The sequence below is a fragment of the Scomber japonicus genome, chromosome 12, assembly GCF_027409825.1.
Source record: "Scomber japonicus isolate fScoJap1 chromosome 12, fScoJap1.pri, whole genome shotgun sequence".
Classification (NCBI taxonomy): domain Eukaryota; kingdom Metazoa; phylum Chordata; class Actinopteri; order Scombriformes; family Scombridae; genus Scomber; species Scomber japonicus.
The window spans coordinates 28,244,161-28,267,317 of NC_070589.1; the positions used below are offsets into that span (position 1 = coordinate 28,244,161).

A 23,157-nucleotide genomic window follows, 5' to 3' on the forward strand; every position below is an offset into this window, starting at 1 on the left:
TGAGCTCAGTTTATTTACATATTCATCAGAGAGTTCATGCATAATGAAAATTATAGTTAAAACTAGTGAAAACTGTTCTATTAAAAGATAAAAGGACAAATCCTTAGTGCACCGTTTCCATCTGCATAATCATCTTGAATAAATGTCACTTTTGCATCGAGGGTCCTGTCTGCTTTTTGTTTGTGCGGTCCATTAGTTTGTTTTTAGGACTCTAATTAGTTTACCATCATTGTTTGATTTCTCTGTTCAATGTCACTCAGTTGGAACATTTCGGGTGAAGTGCACTTGAAACGTGGAGTGCTTTTTAGTTGTTTTATAACAAAAGTGCAGTTGTATTATTTTTCCAAAATAAAAGACATCATTAGGAATTACTTAAAACAAAAAAAATATACAAATCCAAGCAACATGATGAACAAAGTAAAAAATATAAATTACACTAAGACAATTCTTTACTACTATTGTCTGTTTTATTGCTTGTATACTTATTTGTTCTTCTACTTTTACTCATTTCCCCTCTGCGGGACTAACAAAGGAATATCTTATCTTCTCTTTTTAGAGGAGGGGGTTGGGTTGGGGGGTTTTGCCGTACCTGAGGGGGAGAGGACACCATTGACTCCGCCTCCCAGGCCTAGCTCCTCCTTTGATTGGAGAGCCAGTAGTTGGTCGGCGGTGACGACGGCCGAGGCAGCGAACTGTGCGCTGCTCTGGTCCAACGTGTTCGCCAGGCCCTGTCGCCAGAAAGAGAGAAAGAGAGAGAGAGAGAGAGGGAAACTTAAGTAAAGGAGGTAAAGAAACAACTAATATGGCAAAAAGGAGAGCAGTGAACTGGAAGAGGCTGAGCTGTTTGCCGGCGGCTTTAACCCGGCAGGAGGCTGACCTGTGTGCTGTTGGCAGTGGCGGTGCTGTTGGCTTGCTGTTGGAGCTGGATTTGCTCCAGCTGCTGTTTCTGCATCAGAGCCAGCTGCTCCTGATGCTGCTGGTACTGTTCGGCTGTGAAAGCTGAGAGAGAGAGAGGGAGACAGAGACAGAGACAGAGAGAGAGACAGAGACAAAGTTTGTTACAAAGTGGGAAATATACAGTTGTTTGTTTTCTTTTAAATACAGCTTCATATCAGGTTCTTTCAATTTTAAGATACACACACACTGCCTCAGATTAACTTAGTTTTTGTACATTTAACCCTTACATACTGATCGTATTGAGTCATTACTCAGTATCTCCAGTGTTTCCCACAGAGTTTTGAGAGACTATGGTGGTTGGACCTGAGTCAGACCCTCTAGGGGCAAATTTTTAAGTCAAATGCATCATTCTGGTGCAGAGGTTATATCAATAAAACATAAAAAATGTGTATTCTAAACAATTTTGTGCTTTAGTACAGACATGTTTAGCTCACTATGAAACTGTGGTGGCACAAATTAAGACTATGGTGGGCCGCCACAGTTTATATAATTAATAGGAAACACTGGTATCTCCTGTTAATTAGTCTCTATACACAATTTAGTGTATCTGCTGTATTTGTTTTTTTAAATATTCTGGGATAAGATGTCAAATTTCTGGCTAAAAGAAAAGTTTTTAATGTTTTTTTTCTTCTCTCAAATGTAAAAAATGAGCAGTATGTAAGGGTTAACATATTTCTTCAAGATCCAAACTGGATTTTTTCCCCCCCAAAAAACACCAAAATGCATCTTCTCTCTTCTACGACAGAGAGACATGACAGATGTGTTCGACTGGCGATCAAGCAAAGCCGGGACGAGGGTCAAAAGGAGGGTTGGATGACACGTTGAGCCATTATACACGACCTTCAATGGTGTGTGTGTGTGATGTGACGAGGGTCTTTCATGTGTGTGTGTGTGTCTATTTTTTGGCTCTTATTGTCAGACTGATTTGGCCACACCTGCTTGCAATTTTTGGCAACTCCAGGCGCTTATAATAGAACATCCGCCTCATATTAAATCCCAGAAAAAGCTTTACTTCACACAAAATCTCATCGCTGATCCACAAATCCAGTTTCTCCTACACACACACACACACACACACACACCACTAAAGAGGTCCCTCAATAATACATAACAGTCCTAAATATTTGTTTTCTGATTGCTTTTCGGGGTGAAGTCATGTTTCAAAGTTTCCAACCATTTTTTGATAGTTTCCTTTCAACATTTGGTGATTTGTACAGCTGCTTGATAAATTCATACAGTCACGCAAAGACACAAAAACATCTAAACCAAGCAACCAACGCCCAACCAGTACTGCCTACTATTGATAAGGAGGCTTAGCACAACATCAACCCTCTGATAGTCTCCTCACTGTTAGATCAGACTGTGCTGACTGATGATACGTGTTTTTAAAAATGTCCAAAAGAAAATTATTAAAAAACACAACTTGTATGTTTGTCAGCTTCCCAATTGTGACTCATTTGCTCCACTCTTTAAGGCTCTGTGAGTATCAGTATTTCAACACAGATATGAAGCCTGTAGTCAGACTATGAAAATGAATGTGAGTGTGTCAGGCCTGGACAAGCCATGACGAGGCCGTTTCCTTTTTACCAACTTACCAAAAAGTGATACCAAATGTTAGTTCTTGCTGATTAGCACTCTGAAAAAGCACTTCAAACAACTCTGCGTTCACAGTAGAGTTAAATATTCCAGCCTGGGATCAAAAATATATTTATAAAAAAAGAAGAAATCTGATTATTAAGCTGCAACCAAAAGTTTTCTGTTGATTATTTAGTTTTGAATCATAGCTCGTCCCATCTGGAAAGCACTTAACAGTCTTATCGTGCAAATCTGACGTCTCGTTTATATAAAAAAATCTACAACCATTTATTCACGCTTCTTTTAGCCTCAGGCTCTCCGAAGGCTGCAGACAGCTAATGTGCAGCATTAAAACTCAACATTACACCAGCAGCATCTTTTTGGTATCTGACACAAAAAAAAAAAACTCACCAAGATTAAACTCAAGCAGACTAAGATCACAGTTTTTGCAGGAGAAAAGTAGATTCATTAGTTTTCCACCTGTATACTACTCCTGAAGGCTTTGAGACACCGATTGACCACCTGCCTGCCTGCCTGTCGTCGCGGTAACACCACCAGGGAGCGGTGGCATTTAGTTTGTATTCAACACCGCACAACCTCTTCAATCCTCATCCACACATCACCGTCCAAAACAACTCCTGTGCATCTCATGAATTCATTTGTCAAACCCAGTTTTTAATTGAACCCTTGTGGACTGGGGAGGAGATGCAGCATGAATGTCAAGCTGCAACAGCTGGATAAAAAAAAAACAACCCAAAAAAACAAAAAAATATTCAAACTTGAACAATGCAACTGGTGGACGAGATGAGAGACCGGTCCTATAATTAAAAACACTCGCAGCAAATAAAGCACTGAACAATGATCACAAAAGGAGAGGGAAAAAGACACAATGGGAAATAAAAGAAGCTAATGTGACATGAGTGTATAATTAGAATAATTTAATGAATGGACAGATAGTTGCTAATTAGCTCTTAGAGAAGTTCAGTCACCCAAATAACAAAAATACACATTTTAGACTCTTTTTACTCATCAAGAATATGTCGAAACCTAAAAACATAAAACCAAGTCAACCTCAATTCAAGTCTCTCCATAATGCAAATTACTTTATAGTTTTCATAGGCATTACTTTCTACAGGAAAGTATTTTAGACATTTTCCAGGAAAGGAAATGTCTAAAATACTATCATTATATTTATCAAATGACTTTTTAGGGTTGTTTTTCAGTGGACAAAAACTAATTTAATTCCTCTCCATAGTAGAGGAGTGATGGAAGGAATCTAAAGTAGGGGATATCTGAACAGCAGGACGAATGAAAGCAAAACTTAAAATAACTAAGACAATAACACAGGGGCTTACCCTTTAAAAAACACACTCACAGACAGAAGACAAATGGGTTGTGCACAGATGGGCGTATGTATGACTTGTTCAAAGGGTTGTGAAATTCTGGGAATTTTTTAAGTTGGAAACTTTCCATGGGAAATAAAGTGGAAATGTACAAAACTACATGTTGGCCTATAACAGGGAGCTTAAATGTAGTTAGAAAAAAACCATCTAACGGAATAATCTTGGTTAAAACAACCAGATTTACATGCACTGTGCTTTTCCGCCATCACATCGGACTGGGGTGGGAAGGGGTTTCTTTACATTTTGAATGGGACTTTTTTGGGGGGGGGGGCGGTGGGGGTAATCAACAAATGATGTTTTTGTTGTTCAACGGAATAACTAAAGTTCTAATCACAAGTACATCAGTCAAAATGTTGTTTAAAAAAAACTTGCATTAGTTTGCATGCATTTATGTATACAGTTTGTATACATTTGCCCAAATTTCCAGTTAATTCCCATTAATTCCCATATAATCCCATGGAAAGTTTCTGGACATTTGCATCCCTACTTCTACCCAACAAATATTTTATGAGGTAAGTTGGATCATAACCAAAAGCAGAAACGGTGATCTGCAACCCGAAGCCGCCAAAACCAAAACAAAAAAAGCCCCCCGACAAACTGAATCCACAACCTGTGTGTCTGAAAGCAGCGGAGCCACTTACCAGCGATGGGTGGGGGTGCTGGGACAACCCTCCCAGGGCGTCGCGAGGGCTGTCCTCCAGCTGCGGAGGCAGAGACCGGCCGCTTCAGGCCTCGGCTCAGCCTCCTGAATAGAGGGTGGGCATTGTCCAGCTCGTGTAGTGGTAGTGTCCGTGGTCTAAAGTGCCTCCATCGGCACGACTTTATATTCAACAGTATCTGACTGAGGTCCGTGGAAGAGGGAGAGGAAGAGGAAAGAGGAGAGGAGTTGAAGGTGTGGGAACTTCCGTCCGAGGTATTTGTTTCTGAGGTACTGGCAAACTTGTCGGTGGCCGGCGTGCGTGAAGTAGTTGTAGGAGGAGTAGGAGGAAGAAGAAGAGGGGAGGGTGGAAGAGGCAGGTCGAGCAGTTCTGGATCCAGTCGGTGGAAAACTTCGTCGTAGTCCGTGTACGCTCTGTCCAGCAGCACCCTGTGAGAGAAGAGGGGGGAGGGGGGGGTCGGAGGTCAGAACTGTCAGAATCAACTGGTTTCATTTGTCAAGTATTGTTACAGAGGCAGGGTCTTTCATAAGCTGTTTGTGCATCAAGCTTTCATACTAGGACTGCCACGATTTATTATTTTCATTATCAAGTATTCCACTGATGATCCTGACAATCAATAACAAACAAAAAGGCAGACAGAGGGAAAGATGTTCTGAATACAAAAGCAAAAAAAAAGAAACCCAAAACCTTGAAAAAAAGACAAACAAACAAAATCTGAGAGAAACGAGGATGTGAAGCCGACCTTCCGCCTCGTCCCACGCGGCGTCGAGCCATTCCCAGGCAGCGCCGCGGCACGGTGAGTGTAGTGAGACTGTAGCGATAGCGAGTTTCGGCCAGACCGTCGTCCCAGGCTGCGCACCACGGCCAGCTACCCACACGATCCTGACGAGCCTGGACACCCACAAAAAACACGCTCAACTTCTACCCACTTTTAATCATATTGTCTGGGGGGGAAAAAGACTCCCTCCTTTCCTTCCTTCTTCCTATCTCCCTCCTTTCCTTCCTTCTTCCTATCTCCCTCCTTTCCTTCCTATCTCCCTCCTTTCCTTCCTTCTTCCTATCTCCCTCCTTTCCTTCCCATCTCCCTCCTTTCCTTCCCATTTCCCTCCTTTCCTTCCTTCCTCCCTCCTTTCCTTCCTCCCTCCTTTCCTTCCTTCTTCCCTCCTTTCCTTCCTTACTCCCTCCTTTCCTTACTCCTTTCTCCCCTCCTTTCCTTCTTTCTTCCCTCCTTTCCTTCCTTCTTCCTTTCTCCCTCCTTTCCTTCTTTCTTCCTTCTTCCTTCCTTCTTCCCTCCTTTCCTTCCTTACTCCCTCCTTTCCTTCCTTCTTCCTTTCTCCCTCCTTTCCCCCTCCCTTTCTCCCTCCTTTCCCCCTCCCTTTCTCCCTCCTTTCCTTCTTTCTTCCTTCTTCCCTCCTTTCCTTCCTTCCTTCCTCCCTCCCTCCTTTCCTTCCTTCCTTCCTTCCTCCTTTCCTTCCTTCTTCCTCCCTCCCTCCTTTCCTCCCTTCCTTCCTCCCTTCCTTGACTCGAGGACAACAGGAAGTTTAAACACTGAGATAAACCTACAGTATGAAATCTGTCAAATATGAAAATCTTAACCACCAAAATGTATCTGCTGGACACACTTTCAAATCTCCTAACATCAGATATTAAAACCCACCAACGACCTCGGGCCCCCGCCATATGCATTGTTTTTAAACTACGTAGACGATGACATCACTTACAGCATAGTACTGGCAGCCTGCCTTCCTGCGGAAAGCGTAGGCACCATCTGGGTCGTTCTCCTCCTCTGCTTCTGATGAGCCTGAGTGCAGCTGTGGACACACACAAGTCAAGACGTCAGTTTGGGGTCAACTGGAGGTGCAGCAACAAAATTTCTCACCCCGCACGTCTCATGTGGTTTTTGTGATTTTGAGCAGATGTATGAGGACAGAGGGCAGAGGCAGTGACAGCGATACAAGTCAGTGTCTTTAAAAAATCGCTTTCGAGAATGGAGGAATGGAGAAAGCGGAGAGGAGTTTCTTTTTTTCTTTCTGTGCTTGTTTCGTACCTGGGACAAGGGCTCGTCGTCTGAACTGGGGAAGTCGTACTGGTTGAGGTCCTTGGCGTTGAAGACGGCCGGACCCGGATGGTGGGGGGTGCTCGACGACAGAGGCAGCACCTTCTGCTTCTTCTCGTATTTCCTCTTCTGCCGGGGAACTTCCGTCTTCTCGGGCTAGAGGAGGGAAGAAGAAGGAGAAGAAGAAGACATGTTATGATACTGTGGGAGCACCATGTGAACAACACATTTAGAAAGCGTCTCCCATAAAAACTCTACTTTTCTCAACACTGTTTCCCTAAAATACTCCCAACGCGACCATTTCTAATTACCTCATTTTCACTTCAATTTCAAAAACAACCTTTTAAAACTCTGCGTGAGCTCAAAATATGTGACAATATACACATTTACTTTCCACACATCCTCCAAATGAGATGAGTTTTATTTCTAAATGGCAGTCCGCACCTTGGACTTGTAGTCCTTGAGGTCCATGTGGTCCTGGTGTCGGTACTCGGTTCGTGAGTGGGACCAGGGGAATTATCTGTGGCCTCACCAGCGCCCGTTCAGCCAGCACCTCTGCCATCACTTCAACCGCTGTAGTCCGACATGACATTTCTGAGAGAGAGAGAGAGAGAGGAGAGAGAGAGAGAGAGAGAGAGAGGAGAGAGAGAGAGAGAGAGAGAGAGAGAGAGAGAGAGAGAGAGAGAGAGAGAGAGAGAGGAGAGAGAGAGAGAGAGAGAGAGAGAGAGAGAGAGAGAGAGAGAGAGAGAGAGAGAGAGAGAGAGAGAGAGAGAGAGAGGATTGTCAAACCAAACTGTCTCCCTGCTGATGAGCTGTTAACACATTTTAAAAAACAGCTTAATTTGGCACAGTGGTTTGCTTTTTCCTTTTAAAACTACATCAATGAAAAGTCATTTTGAAGTGGCGCCAAATAGCACAGCACGCCACAAAGTGTGAAAAAAACCCCTGCTTTATCTCTCCTTTTATCTCAGTTTCACACTGTTACTCAACTTTTCACCTTCCAAGGACGCCTTGCTCTCTCCACGCTGCTGCTTTGTGTTTTATTTCTGTACTGATGTGTTATGTGATATACGTATATATATATATATGTGTATATGTGTGTGTGTGTGTGTGTGTGTGTGTGTGTGTGTGTCTCTCAGGGAGCGAACTCACCTCTTCTCAAAGATCTCCAGCGTTAGGTGTAGCAGCTCTCTCTTGCTCTTCTCCCTCCTCTTGATCATTTCCAGGATGGTGACGGCTCGGCTCAGATCCCTGCGTAGCTTCAGCATCTTCTCGTAGGACGCCTCATCGTTCTTACGGTTCTGTTTGTTGACGGGTAGAAAAAGAACAAACAATACTAAATAACACAAAACTGTGACAAACAACAATCCTGTGCCATACACCCTTGACCGCTGCTTTTTATTTATTCTATTTAATTCCATTAATTTTATTTAAGTACAATATCCTCCATATTATTAGGGTTCACACTCTTTTCTTGAAATTTTCCAGGTGTTTTCAGCTGCTACAGTAAAACAGACAAGTAAATAATATAGCTGTATCTTATTATCACTATTTTAATGAGTTTTTATCTTTTAGTCTTTATCTTGCATTATTTTTTCTACTCATATTTTATTGCTCAGTGTGCATTAGTTACCAAGTACATTTTTACTTTCAAACTCTAAAGCACTTTGAATTGCATTTGATTTGTTTGAAAGGTGCTATACAAAAGAAAATGTGATTGACAGCTGTGATGCTAATTTTGCCATGTTAAATCCCATTCATTTATGCTAACAACATTAGCAATATGAACCCTTCTGAACCATTTGCGTTCACTCAAAGAGAAGCAGAGGGAGGAGAAATCATTTTCCAAGCCATTTTTATTTTTCCTTGTGTTTAAACAATGACTGGAAAATTGGTCAATCATTTTCCATGTGTTTTCCAGGATACATGGGAACCCTGATTATACTATTATAGCTGCATCTCATCTTTCATTAGCTGCTTGTGTCTTGTTTGTCTCTGGTTGTCATGTGTTTGTTATTGGTCTTTAAAGCACAAATGGAGTGACTCCTGTAGATCTCATTATATGTAAAATATAATGACTATACTCTATATTCTACATTCATTACCAATATGAAAACATTTACTTGTATAACAGCAAACTGCTTGCAAAGATCATAAACTAAACATCTATGGTAAATACTTAATTGACCACTTGGTGGCACCTACAGCCTTTTATAAAAGAAGGTTGAAACAATACAATGAATGGAGCCACGCTGTGTTTCCACTGTACTCAGCAGCGTTACATCACTAATAAAAAAACAAGGGGAGTTAAAGAGGAAATTAAACTTGTATTTTCCGATCAACACTATGTACCAACACCTGTCTCTGTAAGGTGTCTGACCACATTCCTCTTTTGTCAGCCTATCAAGTTCAAGTATTGAGTAACTTCTCCCTCTCTCGCTCTCTCTCTCTCTGTCTAGGTCACAGGTTTAAGTCTGTTTCAATGACACATGAACACTGTTTACAATACGGCAAACCGGATCTGGCTAATCTGCCACGGCTCCACAAAACACGATGACTCAGCAGAATGTAATCACTGTGTGAAAATGAATTAATGCAATGAGGAAGCGGCCGTCTAATACGACTTGAAACTTCCCTCAACTCTAGGTATGAGAGCGTATCGTATATACTTCCCTTTGGTGTAGTTCATATCATAATAGAGTCAACTAGCAGCATGTCAAACTTTGGCAGCTTGTGCGATTTTTATCTTGATACCAAAGGATCCACAAAGTAACTTTAGTCATGTGTTATAGCCCAAATTATATGAAAATAAAGTGTTTTTTTTAAGCTAGATCTACAACCAGGAGAACAAAAATAATCAGAATCGTAATAAAATTGATACCCAATCCTTGAACTATAGCACCCTTCTAAATAAAACTACCTGCCAAACACCAATTACTAAAAAAAAAAAACCCCAAAAAGAAAATAATCTCAAAACATTTAAGAGTTTCGATGCCCCAAAGCCTTTCAGCGATCACATTTCCCAAAAAGTTAAGCAATACTTTATAATACTAATAATAATAAATAAACGTAAAGTTAGAGCACTTTTCACAAATCCATGTTACAAAGTGCTTCACAAGGCAGCAAAACACACAAATCATAAAATAAATGTGTTTTAAAAGAGTAAAAATAATTTCAAAGCAGGAAAAAAAGGAATAGACAAAACATATTTTAAAAAAGGAGATAAAGGCATTTCAAGGAAAGTTAAAAAAAAACTCAAATTAAATCAGTAAAAGACTCTTAAGTATGTTTTAAAGAAGGGGCTTGACCTGATTTCACCAGCGTGCACCAGAAGTCAAACCCTGGTAGCATAGCAACAGATTACTCACCTTCCTGGTTTGCATCTTCTCCGTGCGCCGACGGAAGGCCACGTAAGGGTCACTGGTGCTGGAGCCGTCCCGCTTCTCCTGCTTGACGTTGGGGATGAGCGAGTTGGCCTTGCTGTTTTTCCTCTTGCGGCTCCAGTAGTCGAAGACCTCCTTGATGAGCTCGTCGTCCTCCTTCAGAAGCAGTTTGGCCTCGGGAAGGCTCACCAGCTGAGAGACCAGACAGGAGTTTAGACTCTCATAGACGCACTTAACAACAGCTGTGATGGATGATGGGGCTTTTTTACGCTGAGGCTGCCTTACCATGAAAGCTTATCAACTATTAATGCATGTATCAGTTTTTTTAAGGTGGATCTCACTTTGCAACCATTGGTGCATTAGTCTGTACAGTATTTCAAGGGCCTTGCTTTTAGCTGTGGCTGTGTTTTAAGGTGAGCGTGAGGGAGGGAGTGAGGGGTGGATGGCGATGGAGACACAAAGAGTGCCAACCTGCTGTCCACTGCCTTTCTCCAGCCGGTCAATCATCTCCTCAAACTGCAGGAAGCTGATCTCCATCTTCTTTTTCAACTTGTTGACAAACGCGTCGTCGTCCGAGTCCAGGTCGTAGTCGGGCTGCTCCGTGTCCAAGCTGAAAGCTGCACAGAGGAAGAGGAAGAGGAGGAGAGGGAACAGAGTTTAGACAATAGTGCAGATTTGTAATTAATGTAAGAAAACCATAGCCTGGATAAACCCATGCTCTCATTCAAGTGACATTCCACTTCGCTCAGAAAGTTAGCATGGCCACCAAGAAAAAAAATTCGCCTGAGATAGGGAACCAATCACAGAACGGGGAGGCGGGCTCAAGGTGATGACGAACGTAGAGCGACTCTGTTTACATCCAGCATGGCGGCCACGGAGGTGCAGCAACCGTTCAAAGCAGCAGTAGATTGTGTGCTAAATAAATTGGAAGGCAACTTCACTTTGAAAATAGAACAAAACTTGCGCTACATGATTTTTCATTCATAAACAGGAAGTGTTCACGCTGCTACAGGCTCTGAATACATCATCGTCTATTGTTGATATGATTGGCTGCAAGTTTGTCCAGTTGTGTACAGGAGCAGTTGATCGACATTCATTGATCCCGCCTCAAATAGGAGGAAATGAACGGCTCCTCTGGCGTTAGCCGGGCTAAGAACACCAAGGTGCAGAGAACGTAAAGTTGGTATTGATGAATATATCTTAGATGCATTTGCCTCAGTTTCTCTTCATTTTGTGTGACAGCCAATTAAAAGTTGATCATTATACGAGTTGTAGTTTATATGTTAATCCAAGTGATACAGAATGGATGAGATCAATAAAAAGGCTCAAGGATCTCTTTAAATAGCTTTTGGACTATGGACACAGGAAGTTAGTGAAGCGATCAGGTGAGTCAGACTTCTACACTTTGACTCCACAGCAGCTGCAGTCAAAATCAAGATCATTTTGTTTAATCTGGGAATTAAAATATTACATGTACAACCATAAACAGCATTTAACAAACTTTATCAAATGGCTGAGCAGTCCGTTAGTATGATAACAAAGCAGATCTTAAGATTTAATCAGATATGTCTGTTTATATGAACCTGATTCACTTCCTTTCAACAACAGTTAAACCACTGATGAAGCTACAAACCATTGGTTCAGTTCACTGAGATTAATGTCTACTCAGCATCTGTTGGGACACACTCGATGATTATCAGGTATAATCACATTAGATTTGTCCTTATAATGACAGAAACATTATCTGATTGTGCTAATTCATTCAGTCCCATATAATCCAGTAACTCAAATAGCAATCTTATCTTTGCTGTCAACGGTGAAACTTCTGTCCTCACGAGTCACTTCTGTGTTTGACCTTTTAAGGCCAACTTCATTCTTACTTCTTACTGCAGGTTTTACACATATGTATGGAAATTTAAATGAAATATCTTATTTTTGAGCTAAACAAAGCAGAAATGATGAATTAATTTGGACTACATTGAAGATCAGAGGAGAATATGTTGATGGATTATGCCAGACAGGTAATATGTCAAAGTTTAAATATTGTTTTTTTCTTTTTTTAAAGGCTCAAAATCGACCCGAGGACAACAGGAGGGTAAAACCATTATCAGACAGACAGTTTTAATGGAGTCTGCCTTACTACGAGACATACAGCACCACAGTCAGGAGTCAGAAGTCTGGACCCAACTTGGCCCTCTGTACGAGCGATTACTAATGCTCGATGAATATTTATTGGGAGGTCAAAGTTACGTCAGTTTAATGTTTGTTTAACCATAAAATGTTGACGACTCGCTGCCCTTTCTTAACGCTCTTAAAGTTGAGCACATTTCTGCTGAACCCTGAGGCGGAAAAACATAAAAGCAAATCGACTATCAAATCTACAGTTGATTTTTTTTTTCAATGAAGGACGATGCAACCGTGAAAATCAATGTCCTTCATTTCCAAACTGTGAATGACTGGAAAGCATCGACGTGGCTCCTCAGTATTAAATATGTGCAACTACTCTAATAAACATTATAGAGCAAACACTATGTTAACCTTCTTTCAGATTTAATAAAAGAAGGGTAACCTGCTTTCGAGCTGCTATTAAATGCTTTTTATTTTAATATATTTAATGGATTCAGATTATTGTGTAAGTGTGTGTGTTTGTGTATTTATTACTATTTTCTATTTTGTTTATATTCAGCCAAATGTTGCTGTACTTCTTGTGCAATGACAGAAAAGTCTATTCTATAACTTTATGAATTTACCCACTTTTAAAAAGACATTAAATTCAATATATTTGTGCAGAAACTTGTTAATGACTACATGAATTGCTTGTTGTATTTGTAGCTAGCTGATATTTTTATACTAAACGCTAATCTCCAAATCCTCAAAATGATATTTCACCACATTTCAAACTGTCTAGACCACTAAAAAGGAAACTCTCAAATTAGTCAGAAGCCAATTTCTCAGAACAAAAACATTCGTCACTTCAGTTTCGACTGATAGCAGCGGTCGCGCCTGACTTTCGGGGTCTGAGAAAATTACTTTTCTTCTGGAGAAACAATCACGGAGAAAAGGCCGGTTGTGACACACAAGACACTCTGAACTGAGCAATCTAACAAACTCATTTTCTGTGATTTCATTACTGTGAACGTGTGGAGCTAACTCTTCATTCAGTGTTTCACTTCTAATCTTGTGTGGGTTTAAAATGGTACTTCAGGGTGGCGCGTTCAAGTCGTAAATATGAGTATAATCTTTAAAATGACAAGTTTATAATGATGTTAACATACTAAGAAAAAGCCCACTGTGGAATATTACTCATTAAATTATGTTTTTAATAAAACCCAAAAGTCTCATTTAACACAAAAACAACTGATAACTTTATTATAACTTAACCTTCCTGTCGTCCTCCCGGGTCAAATTGACCCCGTCTGTTTTGACTGTGCCTTCTTTTCGTCTGTCCTTCCTTCCCTCCCTCCATCTGTCCTTCCTTCCCTCCTTCTCCCTTCCTCCTCCTTTCCTTTCTCCCTCCCTCCTTCCTTGTTTCCTCCCTCGCTCCCTTCTTCCTTTCCATCCATCCTTCCTTCTTCCTCTCTCCTTTCCTTCCTTTCCATCCCTCCTCTCTCCTTTCCTTCCTCCCACTCTCCTTTCCTTCCTTCTTCCTCCCTTCCATCCATCCTTCCTCCCTCCCTCCCTTCCTTGACTCGAGGACAACAGCAGGATTAATGATACAGCTGAGGTCTCTATAATCTTCTACATTAAACTCATTTTCTCTGCTTTCTGCGTCACATATTCAGCATTAGATGAAGAGACTTGACTTACGCTGTATGTGAATTAGCTGCTTTGGCATCTTGTAGTCCCCAGGGTAGAGGGAGTCGTAGTAGGTGATGTTGCTCTCCGCCTCGGGGACCGGGATGACCATGTTGTCCCGCTTCTCGCCATACACCTGCTGCGCCGAGATGGCCCGCTGGAGATGGTGTTCCTACACAGAGAGAGAGAGGGGGACAAAAACGAAGGTCAGAAACTCTTAAAGAAAGAAATGAAGGATGTGTTTTTACAAGAGAAGTTTCCACACTGCTTAATAAACTGGTGAAATATTCGTCAATGATGTTCAATATCTGCAGAGCGCTCACTTTGATCTGCGACGTTAGATCTTTTATGCATTTGAAAAAAATAAAATACGAATGCTTAGAAGTTTGGTTCATTATTATTTTTTAATGATTCTTTTTTTTGATGAGCTTTTGCTGCAGGGTCAATGCTTCACTCTTAAGATACTGCTGCTTCTTTCTACATCAGATAAAGTTTAACATGATCAGGTTCACTATTAGCACTGGCTTTAAATCCAAAATAATGCCAATTTCAACTCAGGTTTATTTATATAGCGACATATATCACAACAACAGTTATCTCAGGGCGCTTCTCACATAAAGCAGGTCTACGCTGTACTCTTTAATTTAATTTAAGGAGACCCAAACACCAAAATCAGTCAACTCTTCTTACTCTTTCTGACATGATGAGTAAAATCTGATGTAGCTACTCTGTTATAAAACACATAATATTTTACAAATCAGAGCTTTTTTTAATACCATGAATTCAGGCTCTGATATAAAGGGCTGGCCGATATACATAAAATCCAATATCATGATATTTTTGGCCATATACATCCATATCTATATCACACCAATATTGTAGGGATAACTACTACAACTACTGTGCTTTCACAAAATATTGACACAATGAGATTTTTTAAAAAGGCAAATAATAGAGCAGCTAGAACAGTCTGAAAAGTTAAGAAAATCACATAATTTTACTGTAATGCAGCCTTTAAAAGCAGGAAAAGACACTTGTGCTGTATCATGATATTACAATACCCAAAATCTAAGGTGATATCTAGTCTCATATCACGATAGATATAAATCGTTATAACGCTCAGCCCTCACTGATATGCAAAAGAAAGCTACTACATGGATTTTATTTCTTCAATAAAACAATGGTGGGGAAGTTGTGTAACTGATGCATACCCAAACGCTACAACACTGGTCACACACACACACACACACACACCGAGCCAACATTCAAAAACACACATTGTACGGCCAAAACACCAAATTTGAACCCAACAAATGTCTTCCTGGAGTCCTACAGCTTTATGTGACACGAGCATGTTGGATAAAACAAGGCTGCTGCTTCATAACTCAAAGATATGATGACATGGGTTTTATTTCTATTAACTAAGGTGGGCAAGTTGTGTAATTGGTGTGTACCCAAACACCAACACTGGTAACGCACACACTCTACCACAACAAGCCTTCACTCAAAAACACACTGTATTGGGCCATAGCCCTAAAAAGCCATATTAGTAAGCATTTTTAAATCATTTTTATTTTGCTTTGGTGCACTGGTCTCCACTTTCTTATTATCTTTATTTCATTTTGTCACTAGCTCTGTCTTATTATCAGCTTGTCAATCAGCTCACTTTAAAGCTCTTTAAACTACACTAGTCTGTATGAAAAGTGGCACATTAAAAAAGATTGATTACAGCTTGTGATACAAACACTTTAGATAAAAAAAGGCTGGTGCTTCATAATTTAAAAAGACTTAAAAACAACATTTTTAAAACAATCTGAAACAGATTTGAAAACACACTTAAGTCAAAGCTGTGACCGTGTATAACCAACAGTTGTACAGTTAAGACTTGTTAGAAGAAGCTGGGAGCTTGTAAAGTAAACTGATGCCACCTTTTATCACCTACATTAAATCAATACTAAAATAAAGAGCATAAAAGAGGCTGAGGGATCGGGTTACTAACAGCCGTTGCTATCACACACACACACACACACACACACACACAGCCATGAATGAGCGTAGTGATCGTTACACCATGAAAAGATACAGCTTATATTAATCACAGATAAAACTTTATGGTAGTTTCCTGAAATAGCTGGATGCTACGTTCCAGTTAACCCTTTTTACTACAGCCATTAAAAAACTGGGTCAAAGTTACACATCTCTACTTAAATGTGTAGAAAAGTTCAAGCTTATGTGTTCTTGTAATGCTCCACTATAGTTATAATAGAAAAACAACCTGTGTGACAGTCATAGTATTGATACAAAGGTTTTTAAAGAGCAAAAACAACTCTCTCAGTTCAAACAGCTCACAACTAAAGACAGATTTCTAAGTAATTGCCACAAACACAAAAAGCACCGAGCCAAGTAAACTTTGTCACGCCGAATCGGGGAAGGGGGGGGGGGGGACAACACGCACCATAACCCATGTACATAAATACGAGCCAAAAACGTACACCTGCAAAAACTGAGCTGCGAGGAAGAGGAAGGAGGAGGAAACGGATGATTATCCAGTTACGCAATGAGAGGAGCATTTGGCATCCAGACCTTACGATAACTGGAAAACCCAAAACACCCCAAACAGCCTGAACAGGAAAAACAACAAAGCCATATTAAAAACATCTGACGCTAAAAGCTTCACTGGAAATCCTTAATGATAAATATTTTTCAGTTTTTAACGTGCGGAGGGAATCACCGACTTTAACCCTTAACATAGTGTCCATTTTTACATCTGAGAACAGTAAAAAAACATGTTTCCCTCCATAAGGCTGAAATTTAACCCTTTAACAGGCAACATGCACCAGAAGATACAAGCATATAGACATTTTTTTATACCTTAATAGGGGGGCATTGCATCCTGGTGGACATACAACTCATAAAGTCCAAAGTAAACAAAAAAATCTTTAAAATTATGAGTGGAAATGTTTTACTTGAGATGCCTAGTAACATCAAAGTAAATAAAAAGAACTAATTAACATCTGATTTCCTACTCCTGCCTGTTTTGAAGGGGTTTTTTAAAGCACTGCACATACAAAAGGAGGAAATATATTTGACACATATTCATCCAAAAAGTTTCTTCTGGTTTATGTAACATTTGGACCATTAGTGTTTTATTAATATAGTTTTTCCTCATTAAAACAAACAAACTTTCTGCTCTTTGAAAGCTTCATTAAGGATACATCATGTTTATCTGTGATTGAAGAGGTATTTATGAATGATTTGTGGTTCAGAAGTTTATTATTGAGTCTAATTATTTGAGTACTGAATATGAACAGTGTGTGAGGATTAATCTGATCTTGACTTCCAAAAAAAAAAAAAAAAGATGAAAATGGTTTATACTTCATTTGCACTTTTTGAACCAGTACAATGGTTTTCTTTTTAACTTTATTATTAGGTCATGTGTTTCAGTTTCAGTAACCTTATTTATTTTTAGACAATGCATATGTTGTTTTTTTTTTATCTTGCTGTGGCCTTATTTTACTCTCACACCTCTTGTGTTTTTATTATCTGTAGTTTTATCGCTTTATTACTTTTCATACTTCTATATTGAGCTGCTGGGAACTTAAATTTCCCATTGGGATCAACAAAGTGACTATCTATCTATCTATCTAGAGCTCAAAACGCACGATGGGAAACCTGACACTGTGTTTGTCCTCTCATGGCTGCTGCTGCTGTCAGTTGGTCTTATCTACCCGCCAAAAGCGTGATGATGGCTGCTCGAACCTGACGCTGCCAAACCTGCTAAATGGGGGAGAGGAAGAGGAGACGAGATGCGCCGCAGGCAAGGCAGACGAGGCTGACTAACTGGTTTTGTTGGCAGTCTGCTTTTCTTAATAGCCCCAGTCAGTCAGTCAGTCAGTAAGTCGTAGTAGTAGTAGTAGCAGCAGAAGCCTTTTGGCCCGGAGCTGGGCACCGAGCCCACTGGCAGGCAATCTGTCAACAAGGCGGCGTGCTGCAGCTCTGTGTAGACGACTCTGTGTGTGTGTGTGTGTGTGTGGTTATTGTCGCCCCACCCCCTCTCCCCCCACACCTCCCTGCAGGCTGTCAGACACATAAGTGTAGGTATAAGCGAGGGCAGAGAGAGAGGAGGAGAATATCAGCGCCTGGAGACGGTAGACGGAGAGAATGAATGAGTATGAGTGTGTAGATTAATAAGTGTGCCACTGTGTGTGTGTGTGTGTGTGTGTGTGTGTGGGGTTGCATGGCACACATTCTTTAAAACCAAGACAACCATGTGACTTTAAATACGGGCTCTCTAACAGGATATATGAGAGGAAGATGTGTTACATTAGCCACATATAGGACAGCTCGATTTAGATTCAGCCTTTCTATGAAGAGGGAGAGGAGTGGGGGTGTAGATTTTAAAATCAGTTTCTGTACTTCTAGTTTCTACAATCAATGCAGTAAAAGCGTTACAAAAAGTCACAGCTTCTTATTCACAGATGATAAGATCTTTCATACAGGTTGTAAGAATGAAACTCTGCTGTTGATATCTGATCTCATATGTTCCATTATACATGAGGCGAGCGCTCCCAACTCTGCTTTAAATGACTCATAATAGTGTTTCACATGACGATCAGGTGTAATTCGTTATCTCAGAGTTGTATTTAACAGTTTGAGACTGCACTAACTTCAAAAGTAACTTCATAAAAAGACATTGACAACCCTCAGGCAGACGAGTAAGTTGGGAATAATCAGTCACATGAGATAAAAACACAGAAAAAGTCTCTCAATGATGTAATACAACAAGAAACATTAGACTTCAACACCATGTTATAAACCAGATGGTAAAAATCTGACAGTTTACTGATATAGCAACCACACTGACGAGCCAAAAATAATACATTCACAATATGCACACAGGAGCTCATATGCACTTGTATTTGTATACCTTACTTATTTTATCTATTTTAAGAATGATGTTAATGGTTTTTATGTCATTTCTGTCTATTCTATGTCTGTTATTGGTGAGAAAAAGACCATTTCCCACCATTTATTCTACTCTATTCTATCACTATTTAGCCAGTCATGTTAGCGAGCAAACGTCAGCATGTAAACGTGCTCAAATCTGAATTAAACGTCATCACATTAATGTAAAAACAACAGCAGCACAAGCAGTAAGAAGATCCACTGACATGAGCTTCATTTAAGGATCATGATCAGCAACATAATTTCACTACTTGAATATTACATGTGAGGCAACTAGCAACACTTTATTGAACGGGATTGGCCGGATTTTTAAGGGTGACAGCGACATTCACACAATACAGTAAACAAACTAAGCTAGCCCTCGAGGCTAATGCGTGCTAACTACAGTTACGTCAAATCGGAAATGTGAGGCTTTTTTTTTGCCAACACGAGACACCACAATAACAAAAAACAACACAAAGCTAGATACTATACTCAGGGTATCTGCACATTTTCAAGTACAAATTGAATGACTTAAGACCAAATACCATTGCTGCTTCTTATGTTAAAATAGCTTGTTAAACACTGGTGGAGGTTAGGTTTTCATACATAATACATTATGAGACATAATAATAATGCACATGCAGGATTTTACTGTTGCAGTGGGTTGAAATGGAGCTTAATTTGAAGTTATTTATAATGATTAGTTTCATTAGCAGTTCCAGCTGCTGATTATTTTCTTACTTTCATTAATAAGTTGATTGGTTGGTTGGTTATGTAAAATAATCAGCAAATAATGATACATAACATAAACCAAGCAAATATAATTACACACAAATCAACATTTCTAAAGACATTCTAAGCCTTTTTAAGGATCTGTTGGTACCCTATATACTGAATTAAGTAGCCGTCAGCTCTAAATTCACCATTTATAAGCAGCACTTCTGTTTTAAGGGCAGCTGGTGACTATTTTTAGAGACGTGTTAACACCATCTAACTATACTGGAGTTATCTACTCTCCACAAATAAACCGACCGAGTCCGACCGATGTATCAGTCAGCTGATATCGACTGAGCACAGATATATCGGTATCAACGAATATGTTGTCTGATATGTGCCGATAATGTTTTTTATTTTCTAAAAGCTATGTTGGCAGCATTTTATGTATATTTGACACTTTTTAATTCAAGTTTCATACTGCTTGTTTATTATGCATGTTGTTTTAGTTTAATCATTAAATTGATGTAATTTAATACAGTAAGCTTTATTATCAAACTGTAAAATATCCTACCTTCATTATATTTGAGGGACCATGTGTTTATCTAAATATTGTGCACATATATTATCAGCTAATATATCAATAGACTTTTTCCTCTCCCTAAATATTAATATCGGTCCTAAAAAACCTCAAATATTGGTCAGGCTCCACAAATAAAACATCAAATTACAAGCTTTCTCCAGCATATGTAAAAAAACAAATCATTTATCCATCATTTAAAAATCGTTCCCACATTGAGGCGAGAGGCGAGTGTTGCTGTGTATCTCATTTAAACCCAAACCTCTAAATAACAAAATAAAACCCAACACGTCTGGTTTTCCAATCACATCTCCACTTACTGCTTTATTTCCACACAGACGCTAGAAAAAGAGAGAGGGGGGGGGGGGGGGGGGGGTTGTTATTTGGACGGAAACGCCAAATGCCTATTAGACGGGCTTTAATTTTTCCATACTACATTTTTACTGTATAAAAAGAGGCTTTGCTGTTCATTTGGCTCCATTTGTAATCAATATGTGACTATATTAGGTCATTTCTTCAGCTTAGTCCTTTAACGTCAACTGTGGTTTGACCCCCCCCCCCCCCCCCGCCCGCTCCCCCCCTTTGTGGCTCCACATGAGCGCAGGAAGAAGAGAGGGGACTGTTTATGAGACGAGAGGAAGCAGCAGACTTGTCTCAGAGGGTTAGATCAGGTAAGAGAGAGCGTTGCTTTTATAACAGTACAAACATGCAAAGCTTTTCAATACTACGAGGCCTTTTACCAGATGGTCTCTGACACTTTCCGCAGGGTTTCCGCCAGTTAATTACAAGTCAAGATAGTCCGCCAGGGATTTATTTATTTAAGATGTTTGTTTTTTTTAATAACTAAAATGTGTTATAGAAGTAGTGTGGCTCCGGTAAAAAAGGGAGCGGTTCTCACACTTCTCCATATCAGCCACTCCTAATCTGATACAGATTATTACCAGGGGGATAAGATGATAAGAGTTTGGCTTTTAAACATGTTTTATTATAGAAAGGGGGGGGGACAGAGACAGAGAGAAAGAAAAGAGAAACAAAAAGACAGAGACAGAGACAGAGAGAGAGAGACAGAGAGAGAGAGAGAGAGAGAGAGAGAGAGAGAGAGAGAGAGAGAGAGAGAGAGACAGAGTATAGTTAAAGCCATTCATCAACTAATCATCTTAGAACTCCTAAAGACCAAAACCAAATTCCTGAGTCCCATTTGCCCCCCAGCTGAAGTGAAAGGGGAGGGTTGAAGGTTGAAGGGGTCGAGACAACTTTGGCCCAGACTGACTAGAGGCGGACTGACCTTTAAGGTGGACCAGCTATTCTCATATTAGGAACTGAGACCTTAAATACACACACAGTACAGTCTCTATACTGCTCCACTACACAGCACTTACATTCATTTACTAAACAGAGCTGCAATAATGTGAAGAAAACATCACAGAAATCTAATTATTTTAAACTATTTTAGCTACAAACATAATTACATTAAAATTATATATACACAAGTATAAAGGAAATTATGTATATAGTAGATTTATAATGTGTATGTGGTGTTTTTACAGCTCTAAAGTGTAAAAAATGGGTCAAATACAATAATAAAGGGTTATAAAATAAACATATCTTGATGGTACTGACCTAATCAAATACAAATCTCTTCTAAAGAGACCCGCCTTTTTAAAAATCTGCTTTTAATATTCGATTATTTTGTTGTTTTCTATTTTTCTTTCTTCTCTCTACATTGCTTTTATTTTGATAGTGTTTTCATTTATTCTGCATTGTTTTCAATTGGCCTTTGAATCTATAAAATAAGTGTATCATCATCATCATCATCATCTAGAGCACAGTGTAGCACAATAACCACCTCATAATAACAACAATACAATACAATACAAGATGCAGAGCTGTAATCTGGCAGAGAGAAGCGGGAATAAAGTCAACCTTTATATTTCGTAACCTTCAGTTCGGCGCCGTGTCATTCGTCATCATCTCTTTCAGAATAAATCTACTGTATATTAAAGCTGTTTTATTGTGTCCAGGAGCAAAGCGCGCATCAATAACAACAATATTTTATATCATAAAACCTCTGGAGAGAGCGAGAGAGAGCGAGAGAGAACATATTACCTCTAAAAAAAAAAGAAAAAGAAAATCTGCTTTTGTACACCGGAGGCGGTCGTTTATATTTTACAGTAAGTGTGCCATGTGCTCCACTGAGCTGATCCCAGGATGTGGACAAACATTTCAGATCTCTCCCCCCGACGGGCATCTGCTTATGAAACATAATAATACAACCTCTATCTGTAGCATTTGTTGTGACCCCCCCCCCCCTCCCCCCCTCCTCTTCCTCCCCCCTCCGCCTACAGTGCATGTACGCTTGCATAACCTCCATGTTCCTCTCCAATTCCCCCGGAGAATGTGCCTGAACCCTCCGCATCCTCAGGCCCCTCCACAATAAAAGCGGACTCATAAAAATAAATAAATAAAAAATAACATGTCAGCTGTCAAACGTAATCAAGTAGAATGAGTGTTTCACTGAGAATAAATAAGACTTTATATTGGAGGTGAAAACACGTAGCATTAGCCGCCAACACTTTCTCACACACACACACACACACACACACACACACACACACACACACACACACACACACACGTCCAGAAATAGCCGTCTAAAATGAACACATCCATCACTGTCACCTCCTCCAGTCTCACCTCTGACAGATACAGTCCCAGACACAGTAAATGCCACTTAACATGACAGACAGTCAGAGAAAGGAGAGGGGGGGTGGGGGGTAAACGTCTGGCTGCGGGGGGGGGGCCGTCGTGTCGAGGGATGCGTATATCTACACTACAAAGCAGATGATAAACACCCAGTGTGTGTAAAGCAGGGGAGGAAATTAACTCTAAAAGTAACGGAGCATGAACTGAGACATTTTCCAAAATGGATATTAAAAACTGTGTCTACAAGCCAAAATACTTTTGCACAAACCTGAATAAAAAGGCTCATTAATGTGTAATGTTGCTGTAAAACTTAATGTACGGTCTTCCTTCTGTGGGCCAATGTCTGGAAAATGACGCTTGTGTTTTAAACTTGTTTTTAAGTTTC

General features: G+C 40.0%; 1 protein-coding gene across 1 annotated transcript in view; it reads right to left on the bottom strand.

The window, feature by feature from the left end:
- The window catches only part of LOC128369408 (enhancer of polycomb homolog 1-like), a 31,805-nt gene that overhangs the window by 2,648 nt on the left and 6,000 nt on the right, over positions 1-23,157 (bottom strand). The window contains 13 exon segments of the mRNA XM_053330446.1: positions 590-728; positions 878-999; positions 4,577-5,022; positions 5,337-5,485; positions 6,316-6,405; positions 6,642-6,806; positions 7,095-7,143; positions 7,145-7,218; positions 7,220-7,244; positions 7,803-7,951; positions 10,019-10,225; positions 10,505-10,650; positions 13,841-14,000. Coding sequence (XP_053186421.1) covers positions 590-728; positions 878-999; positions 4,577-5,022; positions 5,337-5,485; positions 6,316-6,405; positions 6,642-6,806; positions 7,095-7,143; positions 7,145-7,218; positions 7,220-7,244; positions 7,803-7,951; positions 10,019-10,225; positions 10,505-10,650; positions 13,841-14,000 — 1,921 coding nt within the window.